At 47.6% G+C, this 20,648-nt stretch overlaps 3 protein-coding genes and 1 pseudogene across 3 annotated transcripts; 1 reads left to right on the forward strand and 3 right to left on the reverse strand.

Moving 5' to 3' along the window:
• The first annotated feature begins 5,196 nt into the window (after positions 1–5,196).
• Positions 5,197–7,855, forward strand: LOC119303833 (scarecrow-like protein 30). The gene has a single exon (XM_037580981.1). The coding sequence runs from the start codon at positions 5,669–5,671 to the stop codon at positions 7,634–7,636; it is 1,968 nt and encodes a 655-aa protein (XP_037436878.1). The 5' UTR covers positions 5,197–5,668; the 3' UTR covers positions 7,637–7,855.
• A 253-nt stretch (positions 7,856–8,108) lies between these two features.
• LOC119303834 (uncharacterized protein At5g02240-like) lies at positions 8,109–10,780 on the reverse strand. The gene is made up of 7 exons (XM_037580983.1): positions 10,620–10,780; positions 10,223–10,494; positions 10,002–10,038; positions 9,822–9,919; positions 9,071–9,132; positions 8,471–8,594; positions 8,109–8,378 (listed from the first exon to the last, which is right to left on the reverse strand). Exons 1-7 carry the CDS (start codon positions 10,669–10,671, stop codon positions 8,259–8,261), a joined length of 765 nt encoding a protein of 254 aa, XP_037436880.1. The 5' UTR covers positions 10,672–10,780; the 3' UTR covers positions 8,109–8,258.
• A 493-nt stretch (positions 10,781–11,273) lies between these two features.
• LOC119300349 lies at positions 11,274–14,109 on the reverse strand (annotated as a pseudogene).
• Positions 14,110–17,642: 3,533 nt separating this feature from the next.
• On the reverse strand, positions 17,643–19,340 carry LOC119298329 (zinc finger MYM-type protein 1-like). Its single transcript, XM_037575774.1, has 2 exons — positions 19,203–19,340; positions 17,643–19,125 (listed from the first exon to the last, which is right to left on the reverse strand). Exons 1-2 carry the CDS (start codon positions 19,310–19,312, stop codon positions 17,643–17,645), a joined length of 1,593 nt encoding a protein of 530 aa, XP_037431671.1. The 5' UTR covers positions 19,313–19,340.
• Positions 19,341–20,648: the final 1,308 nt, after the last annotated feature.

Here is a 20,648-nt window from a genome sequence, read left to right on the forward strand (position 1 = left end):
ATGGTTGGCTCGACAATTAGGGTCGCTAAATCAGACCAACGCTTTACGTGTTCTGGCATCATCATAGATACCAACACCTCTCACTTGCAGGTCACTAATTCGCTGAACAATACGTGGTTACCTAGGTAGGTGTCCGGATCATGTTGTCTAGGCCCTTAAATTGAACAGCAAGCATTTTAATATCCATATATAATCAACTTAATAATTAATCATAGGGGTGGTTTCACAAATAACAACATATAGATTATGCACAGATGGATCTCATCAATCCCCTACTCTTCCATGCCTATGGGGGATACTCACGCAAGAGAGAGGAATAATAACCAATCACAAAGATTTTGCAAAGAGAATCCATTTCAATAATATTGTAGTTTGCCACAATTAAATGAATGGTTAAACTGATCTCAATCTCTAGACCAAATATGAATAGAGTTACAAACCATATGCTTACAAGACGGAATATTTCTCACTATGACAGTAATGTCATGAATGAATGGGGTATACCTACTCTACCACGGTTGCCGTGCTGTACATGCAGCAGTGGAAAGCAAATGCAATAGCAAAGTGCTATTGTGAGGTCGAGCTCACTAGAGCTCGGATGAATAGTACATTTCAAAATAATAATTTAAAAACGGAGCTCCAGTGAGCTCGACCTCACAATGAAGCAATAGCAAAGTTTTCGATTTGCAGGGGTGTAGAAAAATCGGAGCTCGGGTGAATACCACAATGGAGCAATAGCTCAATGATATCTAGTGGCATTTTTGAGCATGTGACTAAAGAAACGATGTCATTTTTAAGTAGTTGAAATTCCTAATGGCAAAAGTGAGTAATGGGACATAACCAATGGCATAAATGACAAATAAAAAAACCATTTTGAATGCTACACAAAAGAGATAAAAATCTGACCCAAATACGAACAGAGGAAAATCTCATTTCTTTCCTACTCATAAAGGTTGAAGTTGGTGGTGAATTCACACATGGAACCATACAAATAAATACATGCACTTCTACACGCATGTGAGACTAGCAACTAGCCAAAAGTTATAATAAACAAATGTTACTTTTGTGAGATCTATCTCAAATAAACAAATGCGTCACTGCCCTAATATGAAAATAACACTCATATAAAAACACAGATTATGCTCCAATTCAAAATCATGGCATTTTTTTTATTTCTTTGCCCAACCAATTATTCCAGTTCTATAGCATAGCAGGACACAGCGAACACATTGCAATTTCAATGTGGTCATAGACGTTGTCCTCCTACCAAATCCACAATCTTCTGCATTCAAATTACTCACAACCATTCACCTATGTTTTAAAATTTAAATCGCTATCTCACTGTAAATATTGCAAAGGACCTACAATCGTCGCTTAAAAATCATCAATGACTACAACATGACCTTTTGTTATATCTACGCTCTCCTTTTAATTATAAACCATGCAATAGCCGCACAACACCATCATCTTTTGATGATCTCCTAAGCCAGCAGTATCTCATCGTCCTTTTTATGGTTTTGTAGCAACGCACAAGCATTGTGCTAGTTAATCAATGTACTTGTCTATTTTATGCACATCACATATAAACATATATGTTTTGCATACACATTGTGTTCATGAAATTTCGTATTTACATACAACACATATATATATGCTTATCAGCTTATGTATATACTTTTTCTCAGATGTTTCAAATGTACTTTCCACGAAAAAAATTAAAAGAACTCCGTGAAGCTCGGCCACCAAATGCACTTTCTGAGATACTATAAACCTACAGTAAGCACAACCACACGCCACTCAGCGTAGACACTCTTAACCGTAGCCCCCAAGCCATGACCTTTCCTGAAGACTTCACCTATCACTTGAGCAAGCCCTCCAGACAACAGACCCGGCATTTTTTGCAATCCTCTTTTTCTGGAGTACCCGCTCCCCTGTCAACACTCAGCACGAAGTTCACACGGCGGCAGCCAGCATCTGCCCTGACCGGTTCGCCCCGGGCCAGGAAGCGACCGTGACTATATTTAACACTATTACTGTATACTCCTTCCGTTCTTAAATAGTATAAGTCTTTTTAAAGACTCCACTATGAACTATATACGGAACAAAATAAGTGAATCTACACTTTAAAACATGTCTATATACATCCGTATGTGGTTTGCAGTGAAATCTCTAGAAAGACTTACATTTAGAAACGGAGGGAGTAATATACTGATAGTAGGAGTAGTGTATACGAACAGGTGAACAACGGTGCGTCATTGTGTACGTAGTACTACTTCTCGGCATAGTGTCGCCCACGTACTCGTACACCAGACGACACGGCAAGGCAAGGCGCGGAACAGCACTGCTATACACACGATGCTAATAGCCGATTTGTAGACGACGGTGAAGATCACACCATACGTTGCACGGCAGCAGCACCGGTGCATCATTGGATATGTCGAGTTCGGCTGTATGTCGTCTGTGCAGTTTCGGGCGCGGAATACCGAAACCGAAACCGAGCAATCACCCGCAGAGAAACGAGCGATTCTGATTCGTCGTCGCGCACGTGGGTAAGTAGTACGTGGTGCATACGGATACATTGAACCGGCCCCACATCACAGTCCCCGTCGCTGTTTCGTTTAATGCATGCCAGCCTCGCTCGGATCACTCTCCACTGCCGGTATGACTTCGCTTTTCGTTTCTACTAGCTAGCTTTACGTTTTCTAAAACTTACTATTATAGTAGGTGCCTAATTTTTTTCGAGCACTAGCCTTTTCTTTTTCCAAATGATAATAAGAGCATCTACAACTGAACCCCTCAAAACCGTCTCAAACGCTTGAACAGGCCGCCCGTTGCCGTCCGGTCATGATTTTTAGAATCAGTTGGGCATCTTAAAACGTCCGGGCTGACCAGCACCCCCTCATATCCAGCCCAAATATGAGGCGTATATGGGGGCGCCTGGGCACGCCCGCTGTGTGGGACTGACGAAGGGGTCCCAGTCGGAAACACCCTCAAACCCGACGGTCCGAAGGTCGTCTCCTCCGTCGGACTGGTGGCGCAGCTCCAGCAGGCCGCATAGTGCATTGCCCGACTATTTAAGTCAAGCGGTGACACCGAAACCCTATCACCCATCCACATTTTTCTCCTCCTATTCAACGCCGCCAACACTTCCCACTCCACCCATCCGCCTAGTAGACATGCCCCCACGCCGCCGAGTGAGGAGTTAGCCCTTTCTAACGCCGGAGCGCCAGCTTGAGCTTCTTGAGCAGATCCGGGCTAGACGCGAAGCCCGGATCGCCGCAAGGCTACCTCCTGATGCAGTGGATCCGAACGAGGAATTAGTGGAGGAGGATGAACCAGAGGAGGCGGAAGTAGGGGACGCTGGGGACGGGGATCTGCAGACGGAGTAGCAGGCCATCCTTGATTCCCTCCGGTCGGAGTCGGCTGCGGAGGCAAGACGCCCTCGCCGGCAAGAGATGGAGGTACAAGAGGCCGCAGACGAGGCGGAGATGTTCGTCTACATGGATGAGGTCGAGCAGGAGGAGGATGAGTCAGAGCCCTCCTACCCGCCCGTCCAGCCGGCACCCGGCACCGTCGTCGTGGACATCTCCGACGACGAAGAGTAGGTAGGGCAGTACGTAGGATTACTTTTGCATGTTTTATATGGATTTAGAGAATAAAATATGAGAGGCAGATGCAAACTGGCTAATTTGAGTCGTTCTCGGTCAGCACCCGCGGACGTGTCCGAGAGCATCCATGGGCGTTTGAGGTGTCGGATTTACAAAGTCCGGCTATAGATGCTCTAAGTGTAACACATGTGGCACGAAGTATCACTATCCTAATGTTTTCTACAACCAAAATTGCCTAACCCTTCTCAAAAAACTGAAACTTACTATCCAAATAGAAAGTTGTCATACTTTGCAACTAAAGTTACCATCCTCTCGGGTAACTAAATTTGTCGTCAAAAAACATTAAAGTGGAATTGCTTCGTGCCACACGTATGACACTTATCAAGATCCTTTATTTTTTAGCGTGTGAGGAGCAACGACGATGAGTGTTGGCCACCATCGCTGAGGCAGGAATTCCTGAATTCAACAGCTGAGGGCAAGGTGGCATATGGATACAGATCCCTCATGATAAAAAATAGTTTAAGACATTTATATTGATTTTTTTCTTCTCAACTCAATCCACTATTAGTGGGCCTTATCAAATAATAGAAAATAGGCTTCCAGCACACATGCATCTTTACTCTTCGTTTCAACTTTATGCATCGGATCACACTTTTTCTCTTCAAACACCATCTCCTACCGAGGATCCCGTTACACCATCCAAACCTACCTTTTCTGATATCCGATCCTACATGGCATGCCAGACATCACTGGGCTATGCATTGGCCATGCCTTCGAAGGGCCCGGTTGCAGGTAATAGTACAAAATTTCCCCTGTTCATATGCATAGTAGCAAGTAGGATGTTGGGGAGGGCCCGGGCCTGCTGGCCACCCTGCCTCCGCCACTGGCCGGCCATGGCAAGGCCGAGCGAGGACAACGCTTGAGAGAAGGGCGACATTGCAAGCGGCAGCGAGTTGCGGCGCTACAAGCAAATGCGAGAAAGCATGTCAACATGTACGGGTCAAGGCGGGTGTGTCACCGCAGATTGGGAGGAGGGTGTGCCACTCAAATGCCTAGGCCGTTGGATGTGAAATGAATGGCCCCGATCTGCTTCTTCCACCTCCCGACGCAATGCCGCCCTCCGAGCCTCGCCGCTCCGCACTCCCTGGAACTGTCCCGCTAAAGGCGCCCTCCTCCCAATCTGCGGTAACTCCGGTGAAGCCACGTGCCATTGTACTAGTAGTAGTACACAGTGCACCACCGCACCTTGCCCGTGCAAACGAGGCAAAATGGCTGAACACCAAAAATGAGCCATCCATCCATCTCCCGCCGTTTAACCGGCGAGCGGAAAACTCCAACGGTGCGCCGCCGCCCCCGTTCCCTTCTCCCCGCATCCTCCATCCGAGAAGAGACGACCAGGTCGCAGCAGGCAGCAGGTGGCGCAATCCCCGTCGCCACACCGCCCGCCCTTCCCTCCGTTCGTTTAATTCATACGTATTTACTGCCGCTAATCTGATCAGATGAGATGAGATCACTAAACAAAGCGGAAAAAGACGCAACTTGTGTAATAAGCGGCTGCCGATCAAAGCGCGAGCACGTCGCCATCCCACCCCCCACCGAGACCAGCACGCCCGGTGACTCTCGTCTCGTCGGCCAGTGCGTCTCCTCCCCACCAATCACCCCCGCTTTCTTCCTCCTCCCTCCAACTCCCAAGAGGAGCCTCGGGGTTTCTAGCCGCCGCCCGGCCGCTTCCCGCAAGGCGCTCCCGCGATTTCTTTTCCCTTTCCGCCGCCGCCTCCTCCACGCAACCGCTTGCTGCTGGCCTCTACTCGGTCCTGCAAGAACCACCGGCACCGGGTTGGATTCATTTTCCCTGCCTGCCTGCCTGCCTTTCTTGTCCAGTTCGCCGGGAGCGAGGAATCAATCTTCATCTGCCGCCGGGAGAGCTAGCTAGGATAATACTCCTACACAGGAGGTGGAATTTGCCTGTGATTATTGCAAGATCTCGCGCCAAGAAGAGGAAGCAGCAGCAGCAGCAGGAGCAGATTCTTCAACAAAGGAGGGAGGCGGATCGTGGCGGCATGGGTTCTTGCGAGGATGTGGGGTACGGCGACGTCTACTCCGTCCCCAATCCGGCGGCTGCCCCCGCCTACGCGCTCGACTTCTCCCTCCACCACCACCAGCAGCAGCAGCTCCGGTTCCCCCCTTCTTCATACGGCTTCCACGGCCTTCCTGCCGCTTCCGCCGCCTATTACCAGCCGTCTCCGCCGCAGTCGGCGCTGATTGGCAGCACGCCGAGCCCCGTCTCCACCACCACGGAGCTGGGGAGCCCCGAGGAGGCCTCCGACGACGCCGTGCTCGCCTACATCAACCAGTTCCTCCTCGAGGACGACGACGACGACGAGTTCTTTGCACCCGCCAGCGAGCCGGCGCGGGACTCGGCGCTCCTCGCCGTCGCTAAGCCCTTCGTCGACATCATCGCCGACGCCAAGCCCGCCGCGGCAACGGTGTACCAGGACAGGTCTTGGATGGATCCCTGCTGTGCCTTCGCAACGATGGGAGGAGGGTCCCCTGATATGTTCGTCAGCAGCCGACAGAGCTCCTGTCAGTTGGTGCCCTGCGATTCCGTGAAGGAGGAGGAGGAGTGCGCCGTCCACAAGGGCCGGAAGAACCGCCACGGCGACGACGACCTGGAGCCGGAGGACGAGAGGCGGCGCAAGCAGCTGGCGCTGTCCGAGGAGGAGACCGTCCGGGAGATGTTCGACAAAGTGCTCCTCTGCAGCGGTGTCAACTGCATCCTCCAGTCACCACTGCCAGCCGAAGCAGAGATCAGCAGCGTGTACGTGAAAGGGTCAGGGAACCGGAGAGGCCGCAAGAAGGGCAAGACCGGAGTGCCCACCGTGGAGGAGGAGTCCGTCGATATGACAACCCTGCTCATACACTGCGCCCAGGCCGCGGCTATCGATGATCACCGCGGTTCGGGCGAGCTGCTGAAGCAGATCAGGCGGCATTCTTCCCCTCATGGGGATGCCGGGCAGAGGCTGGCGCATTACATTGCTAATGGGCTCGAGGCTCGCCTTGCCGGCACCGGTAGCACCGTCTACCGCTCGCTTGTTGCACGGCGAACTTCTTCCGCTGACATGCTGAAAATATTCAAGCTGTATGGGACCGCATGCCCGTTCATCAGGATGTCCAGGTTCTACTCGAATGAAGCCATCTTGGATGCTGCTGCCAAGGGTGTGACAAGCGTGCACATTGTGGACTATGGTATAGACTGGGGCTTCCAGTGGCCAATCTTCTTGCAGCGGATCTCCAAGAGAGACGGCGGCCCCCCAAGAATACGGATCACCGCCATCGACTTACCGCAGCCAGGGTTCCGGCCTGCGGAGCGTTTAGAGGCGACAGGCCGGCGGTTACGTGACTACGCCAAGATGTTTGATGTTCCCTTTGAGTACCGTGCAATTGCTGCCAAGTGGGATGCCATCCGAGTCGAAGACCTCAGGATCGACAAGGATGACCTTCTTATTGTCAACTGCTTGTTCAGAATGCGGCACATGATGGACGAGACGGTGACCGATGAGAGCCCGAGGAAGACAGTCTTGAACACGATCAGGAAGATGAACCCGCATCGGTTCATCCACGCGGTTGTCAATGGCACCTACAACGCGCCATTCTTCGTGACGCGCTTCAAGGAGGCTCTCTTTTATTTCTCCTCGCTCTACGACATGCTCGAAGCGACCGCACCGCCGGTGGATGAGCACAGGCAGCTGATCGAAAGGGAATACTTCGGACGGGAGCTTCTCAACGTGGTCGCTTGCGAGGGCACGGAGAGGGTCGAGAGGCCGGAGACCTACAAGCAATGGCAGGTAAGGAACCTCAGGGCAGGGTTCAGGCAGGTGCCTCTGCTTCAAGAGACGGTGAAAAAAGCAAGATACAAGGTAATCAAGAGCTATCACAGGGATTTCTTCGTCGACGAAGATAACAAGTGGATGCTGCAGGGTTGGAAGGGCAGAGTCATCGGCGCCCTATCCACATGGAAACCTAGCTAGAACTTTAGAGACATGTTGCCTGGTACATTTCATCACTTTTTTTTTTCTCTTCTGTTGTACTATCTGATATTCTGATGCTTATGTTGTTGAATTTTGACCCTTTGTTGGGAGCAGAGTTGATGGATATTTTTGCCAAACTTGACTAGAACAGAAGCTTCTTGCATATGTTTTGTACCAAATGAAGCATGTGTATTGCAAACTGTTTGTTTGTTCCTTGAATCGGTAGCGCTGATGTTTCATTTGTTAGTTCAATGGAAGGTGCATATGAGCTGCCGAGTGATATATTAGCTGTTGCGTAAATGATAAAATTCGTGTGGATTATTGGTGTGCATCAGATCTGAGTCAAGAGTGTGAAAAGAAGATAAGTCATATCCGTTAAACTGTATCAATGTATTCTCAATTGTTTGCTGACTTCTCCTCCTCGGAGAAAATCTCGGGAAAATGCATAAATTGCTTCTCCAATCTCCAAGCATCGATAGAAGGCTATTTTCAGCATTATTGATAAACCGATTGTGCAATTACATCAGTCAGCAACTTCATAATGCACAAGGATACACACCCAAGACATTAAGATCCTTATAAGCTAGAAATGTACTTATGCTCTCAAGTCTTAACTGATGACTCAAAACCGGGCTGTGACCTTGGAGAACAGCGCTTTGAAATCTTTCGTTGGGGTGCCCTCGCCTTCAGGCTTCGAAGCCAAATCGAATGCCTTGAACTTCACCTCTTCATACTGGAGGGCCTGTTTCAAGAGATGTATATAATCAGGATGGTTGTCCTCAAGTGTCTGTCCATAGAATAAAGTTGCAGCAATTATCATATAGTAGGTTATACCTGAACACAAACTTCAGCCACATCAGCCCTAGGGATTGCCTTAGTGTCAGTCTGGAGAAGCTCATCATCCTTCCCAACAATCAGCTCCCTCACTCCCCGATCTTTGTCTTGCAGACCACCAGGCCTAAATTGAAGGAAAAGAAGAAAATGCTAGCATATTATGTATCAGCGAATAGTTAACCTGTTCTAGTGTTCTTGTACATATTAGCACAATGCACTTCTATTCTAGCTTCACAAAAACTAGCTATCCAATTTAACTGCAGCAGTCCAACAATGAAACATTTAGCACAAATTTTTAGACAATTCAAGAGAGATGGTAATTAGATAAACAAAAACTAGTAGATGACACTTAGTGTTTGCTTCACCCTTTATATGCCACTCATTGTCTCATTAAACATGGTGCTGGATCAACCTTTTCTCTGAGGGATTCGAAGATATTTAGTGGTATATAAGGAACTATTCCAAACTTCTATAGCAGATCTTCAGTCTTATCCAAAGTGATCGAAGTACACCACTTCAGAAAGGTGAGGAACTCTGTTTCAAGAATCATTGATCTAAAGGATGCCTTTTTATCCAAACTAGTTCATGTTCTTTATGTACCTTATGATTGTATAAGGAACTCCACTGTCTGCCAGATACTGTTCAGACTTGCGCTTCCAGACCTACAGCAGAGATCAATAATCAAAGATGATTTCACCATTTCAATAATAAAATCGTCTGAATTTGCAAAACGAATTTGTCTCAGTGGATTATTAGATCAACGGTACCACGACTAGCTGAGTAAGCACTGTATCTTTTATTTCTATCTTTCCTCCGCTGCTTTATTTGGATGAGACAAAATAAAGCTTCGATGAAAACAAAACAAAAGCAAGACTTCTGAGATGAACATTCCAGGCCAATAGAGAGAATACAGAACTTCTAAATTTTAGCTACGACAGGAACTTAATATTCAGAAAGGTTTTTTCCTGTATTATGGATCTACTCCCTCCGTTCCAAATTACTCGTCGCAGAGATGGATGTATCTAGAACTAAAATACATCTAGATACATTCATTTCTGTGACGAGTAATTCAGAACGGAGGGAGTAACTGTTAGACATCTATCGACTGAACATTTCTATGGCGAACCTGTCAGTAGTTAGAACTTAGAAACCTAGCAATTGAACATTTCTGTGATGAACAATCCTTCAGACTTCTGAGGCAGCTGGCTCATCTCATCTGCCGCCAATCAATGTTCAGAGAATAGCACTAAGGCGTTCGAGGTAGTAAAGATTTTTGTGAAAGCTAGAGCAATTGAACTGTAATGAAGTAGTAAATGTGAACAGACTTATAGACTCATCGCGAAGAACTTACCAGTATGTTGCCATTGCCAAGGTTGTTGAGTGGGTGGTTGGGATTCGTCCCCCCCATGGATCCCACCAACACTATGTGCTTCACACCGGCTGCTTTGGCTGCCCAACACACAATCCAAGTCAACAGACATCCAGATAAAGTTATGCACATATAAAATGCAGAACCAAGACGAATGCTTACCAGCATCAATCTGATTCTTTTGGCCAATCCAATCCACCTGACACACATCCATACCAAAATTCATCACTATATAATACTAACCCATAAGGACTTGGACTAAGTTGAGTTTCAGGATATGTCATTGAGACACAGAACACGCATATACTGAAACTGTGCTTGATGGGAGCGGCGCAACCTGAATCCAAAGAGGGGCGAATACAGTACAGAAAGGGAAACCCAACCTGCTCAGGGTAGGCTCCGTCCTCGTAGTAGAACTCGGGCCGGCCGCCCTTGGTGGGGTCGAACCCAGGCTTCATCTTGGGGGAGGCGCTGGTGAGGATGATGAGCGCGTCGGCGCCCTGGACGGCGGGCGCGAGGTGGTCCGCCTCCCTGATGTCGGCGACGTAGACGTCGTCGGCTCCCCCTATCTTGTGCTTGCTCTCCTCCGACCTCACCAGGCCCCTCGCCGCGAACTGGTCGGATCTCTCCCTGAGCTTGTTGAACACGATTTGTCCTGCGATCGATTCGAGCATCAGGGGCAGTTCTTGTGACGCTGTCGCGGACCGGAATTCCCCGCCGTGGCAGGCGAATTGGTCGGGTTTTGGTCGGAGAAACAGGCGGGGAGGGAGGGAAAGGTACCTGTGCGGCCGCCGGCGCCGGTGACGAGGACGGTGGGGCGGGGCGCGGCCATGGCCGGAGGCTGGTGGCGGGCTAGCTGGTCGCGAACTGCGGAGCGTAGCCAAGTGCCAATGTCTCACGAGAGTAGCAGCGAAGGATGAGACGACGGCGATACTCTGGATTTGTCTAGAAGGCCGTGCCGACCGACCTGACATGCCAAGAGGGCGCGCGGCGTGGAGGGCGGCCACGTCGCGCCTGTCTGCTATACGCTTTCTTCTTAGCAAGGCGCTTTTCCCTCTTCCAGATAAATAATCAGTCATACTACAGAGATCAACATCTTTATTCGTTCCAGCTCAAAAAAGAAAAAAAAACATCTTTACTCATTCATTACACATGTTTAAGATTTCATACACATCAAAGGTAACCCGTGGTTTTACATACCATACACACCGAAAGAAGAGCATTAACACCGGACAAGAAATGTGAAATACTCCCTCCGTTTGTTTTTATAAGACGTTCAGACAACTTGCTTTGTGTTGTTTTTGAACAGTGTCTGAAAGTCTAAAACGTCTTATAAAAACAAACAGAGGTAGTACTACTATTACAACCCCAGATCATATTATGTAGGAATGGAAGCTCCAGCTATGCGACCACAGACTATAGTGATCTAAGCTTCTACTGCTCTTCTCTTGTGAATGAAGCCCAGCTCACCGCCACTCGCACGTAGACCCAATCACACACGCGGTCGAAGAATGAGAACCACATAATTCTCCAGCTCCTCTTGAATAAGAAGCCGCAGAAGATGATCCAGAGACCTGCTACGAATCCCGTGCCAGTGCCGAGGTACAATGACAGCGCATCACTCATGCCCTCATGCTGATTTCCGGGAGTCCATGGAGTGATTTCCGTTCCCGAGCAGTTCCTTGATACAGGCGGACCACAAAGACCTGGATTGCCAGCATAGATTGACGCATCATCTAAAGTTTGTAACTGATTGCCAGGAGGTATGGTTCCTGTCAGATTGTTGTAAGACAAGTTCAAGTGGGCAAGTGAAGTTAGATCTGCCATACTCATCGGGATTTGACCAGAGAGCTCATTGCGTGAGAGGTCCAAAGATTCCAGTGCCCGTAGCTCCCCAATAGTCACAGGGATTGTGCTGCTAAGGTGATTCCATGACAGGTTCAAGTTTGTCAATGAAGTGAGCATGCCGATTTCATGAGGAATCTTCCCTGTCAAACTGTTGCAAGAAAAATCAATGTTTACCATATACGCGATTCCTGTTGTGTATTCAAGCTGCTGACCTTTTGTGACCACCGACAAACTATCAGTGTAAGCATTAGTGTACTTGTATACGGAAACCACCCCAAAGTGGACGATTTTGAAAAGAACACCTTCTTGATCGGGAGTATGAGCCATATCTATGAGATTCCCAAGTGATAGTGGTATGCTCCCTGAGATGTTGTTGCTTGCAATGTCTAGATACTGAAGCCCGCTCATCCTAGTCAGTTCACTAGGAATACCACCAGAGAGCATGTTTGACCTCAGCCGCAGAAATGCCAAGTATGGTAGCTTTGATCCGATCCATGTTGGTAAGCTACCAGAAAATCCATTGTATGCGAGATCAAGGAATTTTAGCTCTTTACACCTCTGAAGAAACGATGGGATTCCTCCCAAAAGATTGTTGTTATTCAAGTTAAGCATGGTCACGTTTGAAGTTTTGGGTGCAGGAGACAATTGGCCAATGTCCCATTTAGTTGGTTCTCTGATAGATCTAGAAACTGCAAATTTTGCAACTCAAATAGGGAGCATGGAATGATCCCAGAAAAAGAATTTTTGAAGAGCATGAGTATTTCTAGCGCGGGTGCTCCAATATCTGATGGCAATGCACCGGATAGGTTGTTCCCAGAGAGGTCCAACAAGCGGAGGTTCATTGGGAGTGTTGGAATCGGGCCAACGAGCTGGTTAGCACTAATATCCAGTATAACAGCTTCCATTCCACCAAACAGAAAATATGTGGGAAGCATGCCAAAGATCTGATTTTCCGATAGGTCCAGAACTTGACAACGGTACATTCCAAACCAAAAACTAGCAGGAATGGAGTCATGTATGCTTGTGTTTGAAATATCAAGAGTGTCAAGTGTTTGTTGGATAATCCATGCCGGAAACTGGGGGCCTAGGATGCAAGATCTAAAGCCCGCTGAAGTTAAGCTGAATGGAGTGCTCCATGTGTTGTTGACCAACATAGTTACGGAATTACCAGAGAGCCACAAATTTCGCAGGTTTGTCATATTCGTGAAATGGTCTTGGGTCACTATACCATGCAGATTGTTTGAGTCCAACCACAAGTCCACTAAACACGTGAGTTTTTGTATACCAACAGGTATCTCTCCGAATAGCTTGTTGTTACTGAGCCAAAGTGTGGACAAGCTGCTGAATTGTTCTAGTCGATCTGGAAGAGTCCCTGTCAAATTGTTGTGGTCCAAATACAACTCCTATAGCTCATCCCCTGGCAATCTATAAAATAGATCTTCTGTGCCTCCACTAATGAAGTTTTTCGATAGACGGAGCACTTGTAGTCTCTTGAGTTTCTTGAAGGTCGATGGCACCATGCCAAAGAAGTTGTTTTCGCTAAGGAACAATGACTGAATGGAGGTCAAATTTCCAACTGCGTCAGGTATAGGACCCTGGATTCCACAGTTATACATGTACATAACTTGGAGAGCAGGTAGATCCCAAACCAAGTAGTTGGCTCCAAAGGACGAGTTAAAAGAGTTGGAATCGAGGTAGAGGGTTTCTAGTGATGTGAGGTTGGAGTGCAACGTGGAGGCATAATGTTACGAAGACCACAATTTGCTAGCTCGAGGGTTACCAGAGAGGGAAGCATGTTGACAGCATGAGTCCAGTCGATGGAAGCACTAAGGTCCACCGTGGACATGGCGAGGTATTGCAGCTTCCGCAACCTCGACAGCCATGAAAGATCAGGCGAGTAACAACCTGGTAATTGACTCGAGAGGTCAAGACTGACTAGATTTGAAAGGTTCCCAAGGTGGTGAGGGATTCGCCCACCGAAAGATGAGTAGTTGAGGAGGAGATGCGTCAGGCCGCTGAAGCTGCCGATGAACTGAGGGACAGGCCTCCCACCGAAGTCGTTGGACGAGAGGTCCAGGTGCTTGAGATGTCGTAGAGTGAGCAAGGAGGACCTTATCTCACCTCCGATGGCTCCGTAGCTGTTGACCTGGAGCTTGATGACATGGCCGGTCCGGTTGCTGCACCCGACGCCCATCCATCGACAGCAGTCCTCCTCGGCCCGCCACGACGAAAGGTAGTTGCTCGGATCGGTGAGGCCGGCCTTGAAGGCGAGAAGCGCATCTCGCTCGCGGGGGATGCAGAGGGTGCCTCCGGGTGCTGATGGTGGTGGCGGTGGTTGGAGTGCAGGCACCGCTGGGGCTGACGAGCTCCGGAGGATGAGGCACCACGTCGCTAGGAGGACCGCCGGCCTTGGCCTGGCCATTTTGGAAAGTGGACGGACGAATGGGTAAGTACGAGCGTGTGTAGTATACTTGCCTCGGCCATGCACGTCTGGATTTAAGGAGCTAGCAGAGTTCGTTCGGTCCACCCTTGCCAGTGTCAAAGTGCCCTGCGCGCTACGCCAGTTCGATCGGCAGGTAGTAGTAACATCGAAACCCCGTCCACCGGCGGGTCAGCGGACTCAGACGAGAACTGTGAAGAGTCCATATGAGTTGACTGACCCAGCGCATAAAAATTCCACACACCAACTGTTGGGTGATGGCGAAGCGCGCCAAATCTTGAACTCCGAAGAGACAAACAATAGAGTGTAGAGTGTACTGTACTGGTGAAAAATGCCCGTTTCCAGTCAATAAAGGTTAGCGACCAATGAGAGCCCGGTCAATACGTGTACGTGCTATATACACTGGGTAAGTACGAGCGTGTGTAGTATACTTAAGCCTGGGAATAGTTTCACATCCAAACCAAAACTAGTCCAACCCATAGCACTACACGCCCAGGATCCAAACCAAACCGATCCAACATGAATCAGCTAGAACTCAGACCAAACCAAATTGTATGTTTTGTCAACCCAACCTCATCCAAACCGTTTCTGATTTTTGGATCGAGACCACAAGCTCACACCATGGACGAAGCCAAACGTAAAAAAGGCATAGGCAATTGACGACCAAGCCCAATCAGGCATAATGATTTCTGAAGTAATTTGGGCAATCCAACCCAACCAAACCTGCACAGTTTGGTAGTCATCAGCATCTCTACCTACAGAGGCGAGAGGGGGCACACCCACCAGCCGCGAAAGGCTCAGCGTTAGGCACGCGGCACCGGCGGCAACGACACTAAGAGCATCTACAGCCCGGCGCCCCAGACCTGTCTTATACGCCCGGGTGAGCCGCCGGGTCACTTATCGGTCATGAATTTTCGACCCAAACGGCCCTCGAATGCCTGGACTGACCAACACCCTCATATTCATTTCAAATATGAGGCAGATACAGGGGCGCCCGACACGTAGGACTGACCAAGGGGTCCCAGATGAACTCGGTCCGAAACCCGGCGGTCCGAAGGATGCCTCCTCCGTCGTCGCGGTATAAACGCCACGTGGCACCGCTCCGGCTCGCCGCTCGAGTCCAAATTCGTCTATTTACCTCGGCCGACGTCCCGCAACCCTAGCACATCCACCTCCCCCTCTTCCGCCGCCACATGTTGTCGGGCTGCCTCCGGACTCGCCGGAGCGGGAGGAGGAGGAGGAGCAGCCGGGGGAAGAGGAGGGAAAGGAGCTGGCTCCGATGGAGGTGGAGGAGGCGGAGCAGCCGGGGGAAGAGGAGTGACAGGAGCTGGCTCCGAGGAGGTGGAGCAGCCGGGGGAAGAGGAGTGACAGGAGCTGGCTCCGAGGAGGTGGAGGAGGAGGAGCAGACGGAGGCGGTCACCCGAGCGGAGGAGATGACGGGGCAGCAGATGAAGCCTATGTGGAGGCCAACTGGGCGTTCCTCCGTCAGGAGTAGGCGGCGTTCGACGCGCTTTTCGCCGAACTGGACGTGAAGATGGAGGAGGAGGAGGCCGTAGCGGACGCGTCGGAGGAGCTGGAGCTGCAGTTATCGCCCATGCTGCCGGAGCCGGGCACTTGGATAGTCGATATCTCTGACGATGAGTAGCTAGGTGATCGATGTAGTATGTAGATTTATTTTGTTTGCATGTCCTTGTATGAATTTAAGAATCTAGTATGAGATATCCGGATGCAACTACTGAAATTTGAGGCGTGCCTCAGTGACTGTCCGCGGATATGTCCAGACGCGTTCGCGGACATTTAATGAGCCATATTTGCGAACTCCGATTGTAGATGCTCTCTAACCAGCGCGAGGCTGATGGAACCGCTGGTCTCGTGCAGAGGTACAGTTGAATTGGTCACTCGATCCAGTTTTTGTGTATGGATTGAAACGGGTTGCGACCGTTCAGTCTCTGTCCAGACCAAACCAAGCCAATCTAGTATAATTGCTAAAGCCCACACTAGACCAAACTACCACAGGTGCTCAGCCCATTTAATCCAACCCAAAGCAAGCCAATGGGAAAACCGAACTGAAACTTCAGTTTGAGTCCAAACCATTCCCAGGTTTAAGTATACTTGCCTCGGCCATGCACGTCTGGATTTAAAGGAGTTAGCAGTGTTCGTTCGGTCCACGGTGCCCCGCGCCACGCCAGCTCGATCGGCAGGTAGCAGTAACAGCAAAATGCCCCATCCGACAGGTCAGCGCAGCGGTCTCAGACGAGAACTGTGAGAGTCCATATGAGTTGACTGACGACTGACCCAGCGCATAAAAATTCCACACACCAACTGTTGGGTGCAGCGCCAAATCTTGAACTCCAAAGAGACAAACAGTAAAGTGTGTAGTGAAAATGCCTATTTAGCGACCAATGAGCCCGGTCAATACGTGCTATATACACTCGGCGTGTAGTGAAAATGCCTGTTTCCCGTCAATATAGTTTAGTGACCAATGTGAGTCTTTGCCTCACTTTGATTAATTGATCATGGTAGTGCACAACCACCAAATCTTTGGTGCATGAAATTCCATTACAGGATGAGACCGAATCACCAAAGTCGCACTCATGCATTGTGCAAGGTTCATCAATGACATGCCAATGGGTAAAATAGATAGTTCCTGCCGTCAGTTGCAATATATAGTATGCATAAGATTGCCGACCCTGACCGCTTGCTTTGTCTGTGTTGCTTCAGAAATTACCAATCCACTGCAAAGAATTCCATTCAACTCTGCCCAGCTGAAACTTTGCAAGTGTTTTAGTATCAGTTGGCCCACGATTCATTTCATTGTATCTCGAGGTGAACCAGTGGCGAATCCAGAAAGAAAATGGAGGGTGGGCTCAAAGTTAACAGAGAAAAAAAACGAAACGTCCGTTTGAAGAAAAACAACATCATCTCCTAGTCCATTTGTCCAAATGTGATCAAACTTTCCCAGAATACTACTGGAGGCATGTGGTATTTACTGGATTTTTTCTGGAATGTTTGAAACATATTAAATTTGAACTAAATTCTGAATCTGCTTAGCTAAATAGCCATTATTTTCTAGGCCATTTGTGCAAATGTGCTCAAGCTTTCCAGGAATACTACTGGAAACATGTACTATTTACTGGATTTTTTTGAAAGGTTTTAACAATTGAATTTTAAACTAATATTGGTATTGCGAAGACAATATCTGCCAAACCAGTGCTCAAAAAGACATGAAAATTTTCAAGAGCAATAGTAATAACATGTTTAACCATACTAGAAATGTTAATACAATTCATACACAAGGTATCAAAGTACAAGAGAAGTAACAACAAAAGGACAATGAAATGTTGCTCTTACTAACTAGTACTGTAGTTATAGAACACCTTCACACCAAAATATAGAAATGTATGCGTAAGGCACCTCCTACAAGCCATCTGTTCACATTAGTACACTTATTAGTGATATAACAATAACTCATGAACGAATAAGTATTGAAACTAGTAACAGTGGCATCAATACCTCTAAGAAATCACATGAAACTCATGTGGCAAATGTCCTTTCCGATCCCTCATTTTCTGGAATTGTATCATGATTTGGTCATCAGGAATGCTTCTAAATATCTCTTTCTCGCAGTAGCACACCATCAAATCATTTAGCCAATCATCTAATAGTTTGTTGCGCAAATCTGTCTTGATTATCTTCATTGCTGAAAATATTCTCTCAACGGATGAAGTGGCCACAGGAAGAATAAGTGTCAACTCAATGAGGCGATATACCAACTGGAAAGATGTGTGTTTCATTGTTTCAACCATCAACCGAGCAAGTGTGGACACATCCCGACATCCATTAAACTCCTCACTTCTCCTAATGTTCATAAGAAATCTTGGGAGGTCTACTCCTAGCATTAACCGATCAGCTTCTGTGAAGTCCTCATCATAAATTTCAGCAAGCCGAATAAGTTTGTCAACGTTAAACTTTGAGAAGTTGTTTGCTGGATTAAGACAAGACATACAATCCAATAACTCGGTGGAAACTTCATTGAATCGGTGATTCATCTCAGTGATAGTTGCATCAATGGCAACATTGAATATGCTAACCTTGTAATAATGAAGTCGAGTCACCTTATTCTTAGTGCGAACAGATTGACCCATAGCTCCAACAAGATCATCCATGGTTGGCACATCAATACCATGTGTTTCACAAAAGTTTTTGGCTTGGCAGAATAAAGACTCCCACCCATTGTCCCTCATGCTCTGCAAGCTTTCTTTCACATCCAAGATCAAACGCATGGCTTCAACAATGTTTTGATTCTTTCTTTGCAAAGCTTGGGATAGATGATTTGTGTTGCTTAACAAGTTTATTAAGAACAACATGATGAACACAAATTCAAAGCATTCCATGTTTTTAAGCAAACCTCTAGCTCCACCTTGACATGTGTGTTCTCGGGCATCAACCACAACAATTCCTAGCACCTCCACCACAGCATTCCACATTGTGAATATACGAAGCAAAGTTTTGAGATGTGAGCCCCAACGAGTATCTCCTGGCCTTGTTATGTTAGATTCTTGATGCAGCCCGGTTCCGGCTGTGATCTTTCCATTCTCCATCAAATCTAACAACTCATCTTGATGTTTGGCAAGTAATGCATCCTTCCTTTTGCAAGATGAACACACTTGAGTAACTATCAATGGAATATAGTTGAAGAAATCAGCAATAGCAGGACTACATTGAGCCACATTGACAACCACCAACTGTAACTGGTGAGCAAAGCAATGAACATAAAATGCATACGGAGCTTCATCTCTAACCAGTTTTTGCAAACCGTTGAATTCCCCTCTCATATTGGAAGCACCATCATAACCCTGACCACGTAGCCTAGAAGTTGACAAACCATGATATTCCAACACATCAACCAAAGCTTTTTTAATTCCAGCAGATGTACAATCTGTGATGTGCTTAATTGCAAGGAATCGCTCTTGAAGCACTCCATGATCATCTAGAAATCTACATGCATCAGGAAATCAGATTAGTAAACATTAGTAGAACAATTTAAAAAAACACTAGAATATGGCATGTGTTACCTGACAATCACCGCCATTTGCTCCTTTATTGAGCAATCTCTAGCTTCATCAATAAGTATTGAGAAATTCTTATCTCCAATGTCATTCTTAATAACTTTGGTTACCTCCATTGCACAAGCTGTAGCAAGGTCCTTCTGGATGTCGGAACAAATTATTTGTGTGTTTCCTGGCCCCTTATCAAATGCCTCCTTCACATCTTCTTTCTTGTCCTTATACCAGTCCAATAACTCTCTGAATTGCCCTTGTTGATGGAAGTGGAGGATTCGTCATGCCCACGAAAAGCTTCACCTTGTGCTATGAGATACCTTGCACAATCCAATGATGCAGTTAGGCGGATTTTATAAGATATCTCAGACTCCTTGCTGTACACACGGAATTGGGTAGCCACACTTGCTCTCTGATTGTTGAAATCATCACAATCTCCCTTAGCAATGTTGTGGTAACTAGATGGACCACCAACATGCTTCCTGAAATTACTTAGGGCTGTTTTCCAACGAGTGTAACCATCTTTTGTGAAAACATCATTTCCAAATCTAATGGCTTGTGATGGTTTCTTGAAAAGAAAGCAATGGAAGCAAAAAGCGGCCTCCTTTTCCACACTATATTCCAACCAATCATACGTATCAAACCACGCAGGTTGAAAGGATCTCCAAATTCTACCATCCTTTGTCTTTTCAAAATTATGCCCAATAGCTTTGTTTCTCCCTTTCAACAAATAAGCCCGTCTCACATCACTTCTAATTTCAGGAGCATAATCTTCTATTGGTATTCGAAGTCCTGGATCCGAAATAATTTGACTTGGATGAAATTCTGGTATAGGTTGCCTTGGTTGGTTTGTACTCTCATCAATTGTGGTATGATTCATCTCAACATTTGGGGATTCAGTTGGGCGTTCAGGAGGAGGGATTGTGCCCACAACAATTAAGGGGAAGGGATTTGCAGTCACATTAGTTGGTTCAAGTTCAGGTTCGACATCGGTAGGGGGAGGAGCAGGCCTTTGGGGAGGGGTAGTTGAACTGCTTGCATAAAAACTATGCATACTCATAGTTTTTCTCTTCATTTTTAAATCTGCAAATAAATTGTAATTGACCTAAATCAACTAATAGCGCATGAACTAGCAAACAAACTGTAATTGATATGAGCCAAATTAAAGAAAGGAATGGAATTATGGAACTTGGAAGCAAACTGGGAATTATACCTTAGCCAGTATTGGATGCGCTCAGCTTGGAACGGGGCGTGGCAGTGTGCGGCTATGCGAGCCGAATGCTCGCTCTGGCCAGCCGGCGGCTCCACTTCTCTGGCCAACGACGAGTTGGCGGCTGCACTCAGGGTCAGGCCGTCAGGGGCCTTCGATGCCGCGCGAGTCCTGCAGCCTGTTATCGACGCGCGCACTTTGTGGACCGCCTGGACGAGGTGGCCGTGCCGCCGTCGAGCGCCTGTACGAGG

Source organism: Triticum dicoccoides, chromosome 5A, assembly GCF_002162155.2.
Source record: "Triticum dicoccoides isolate Atlit2015 ecotype Zavitan chromosome 5A, WEW_v2.0, whole genome shotgun sequence".
NCBI lineage: Eukaryota > Viridiplantae > Streptophyta > Magnoliopsida > Poales > Poaceae > Triticum > Triticum dicoccoides.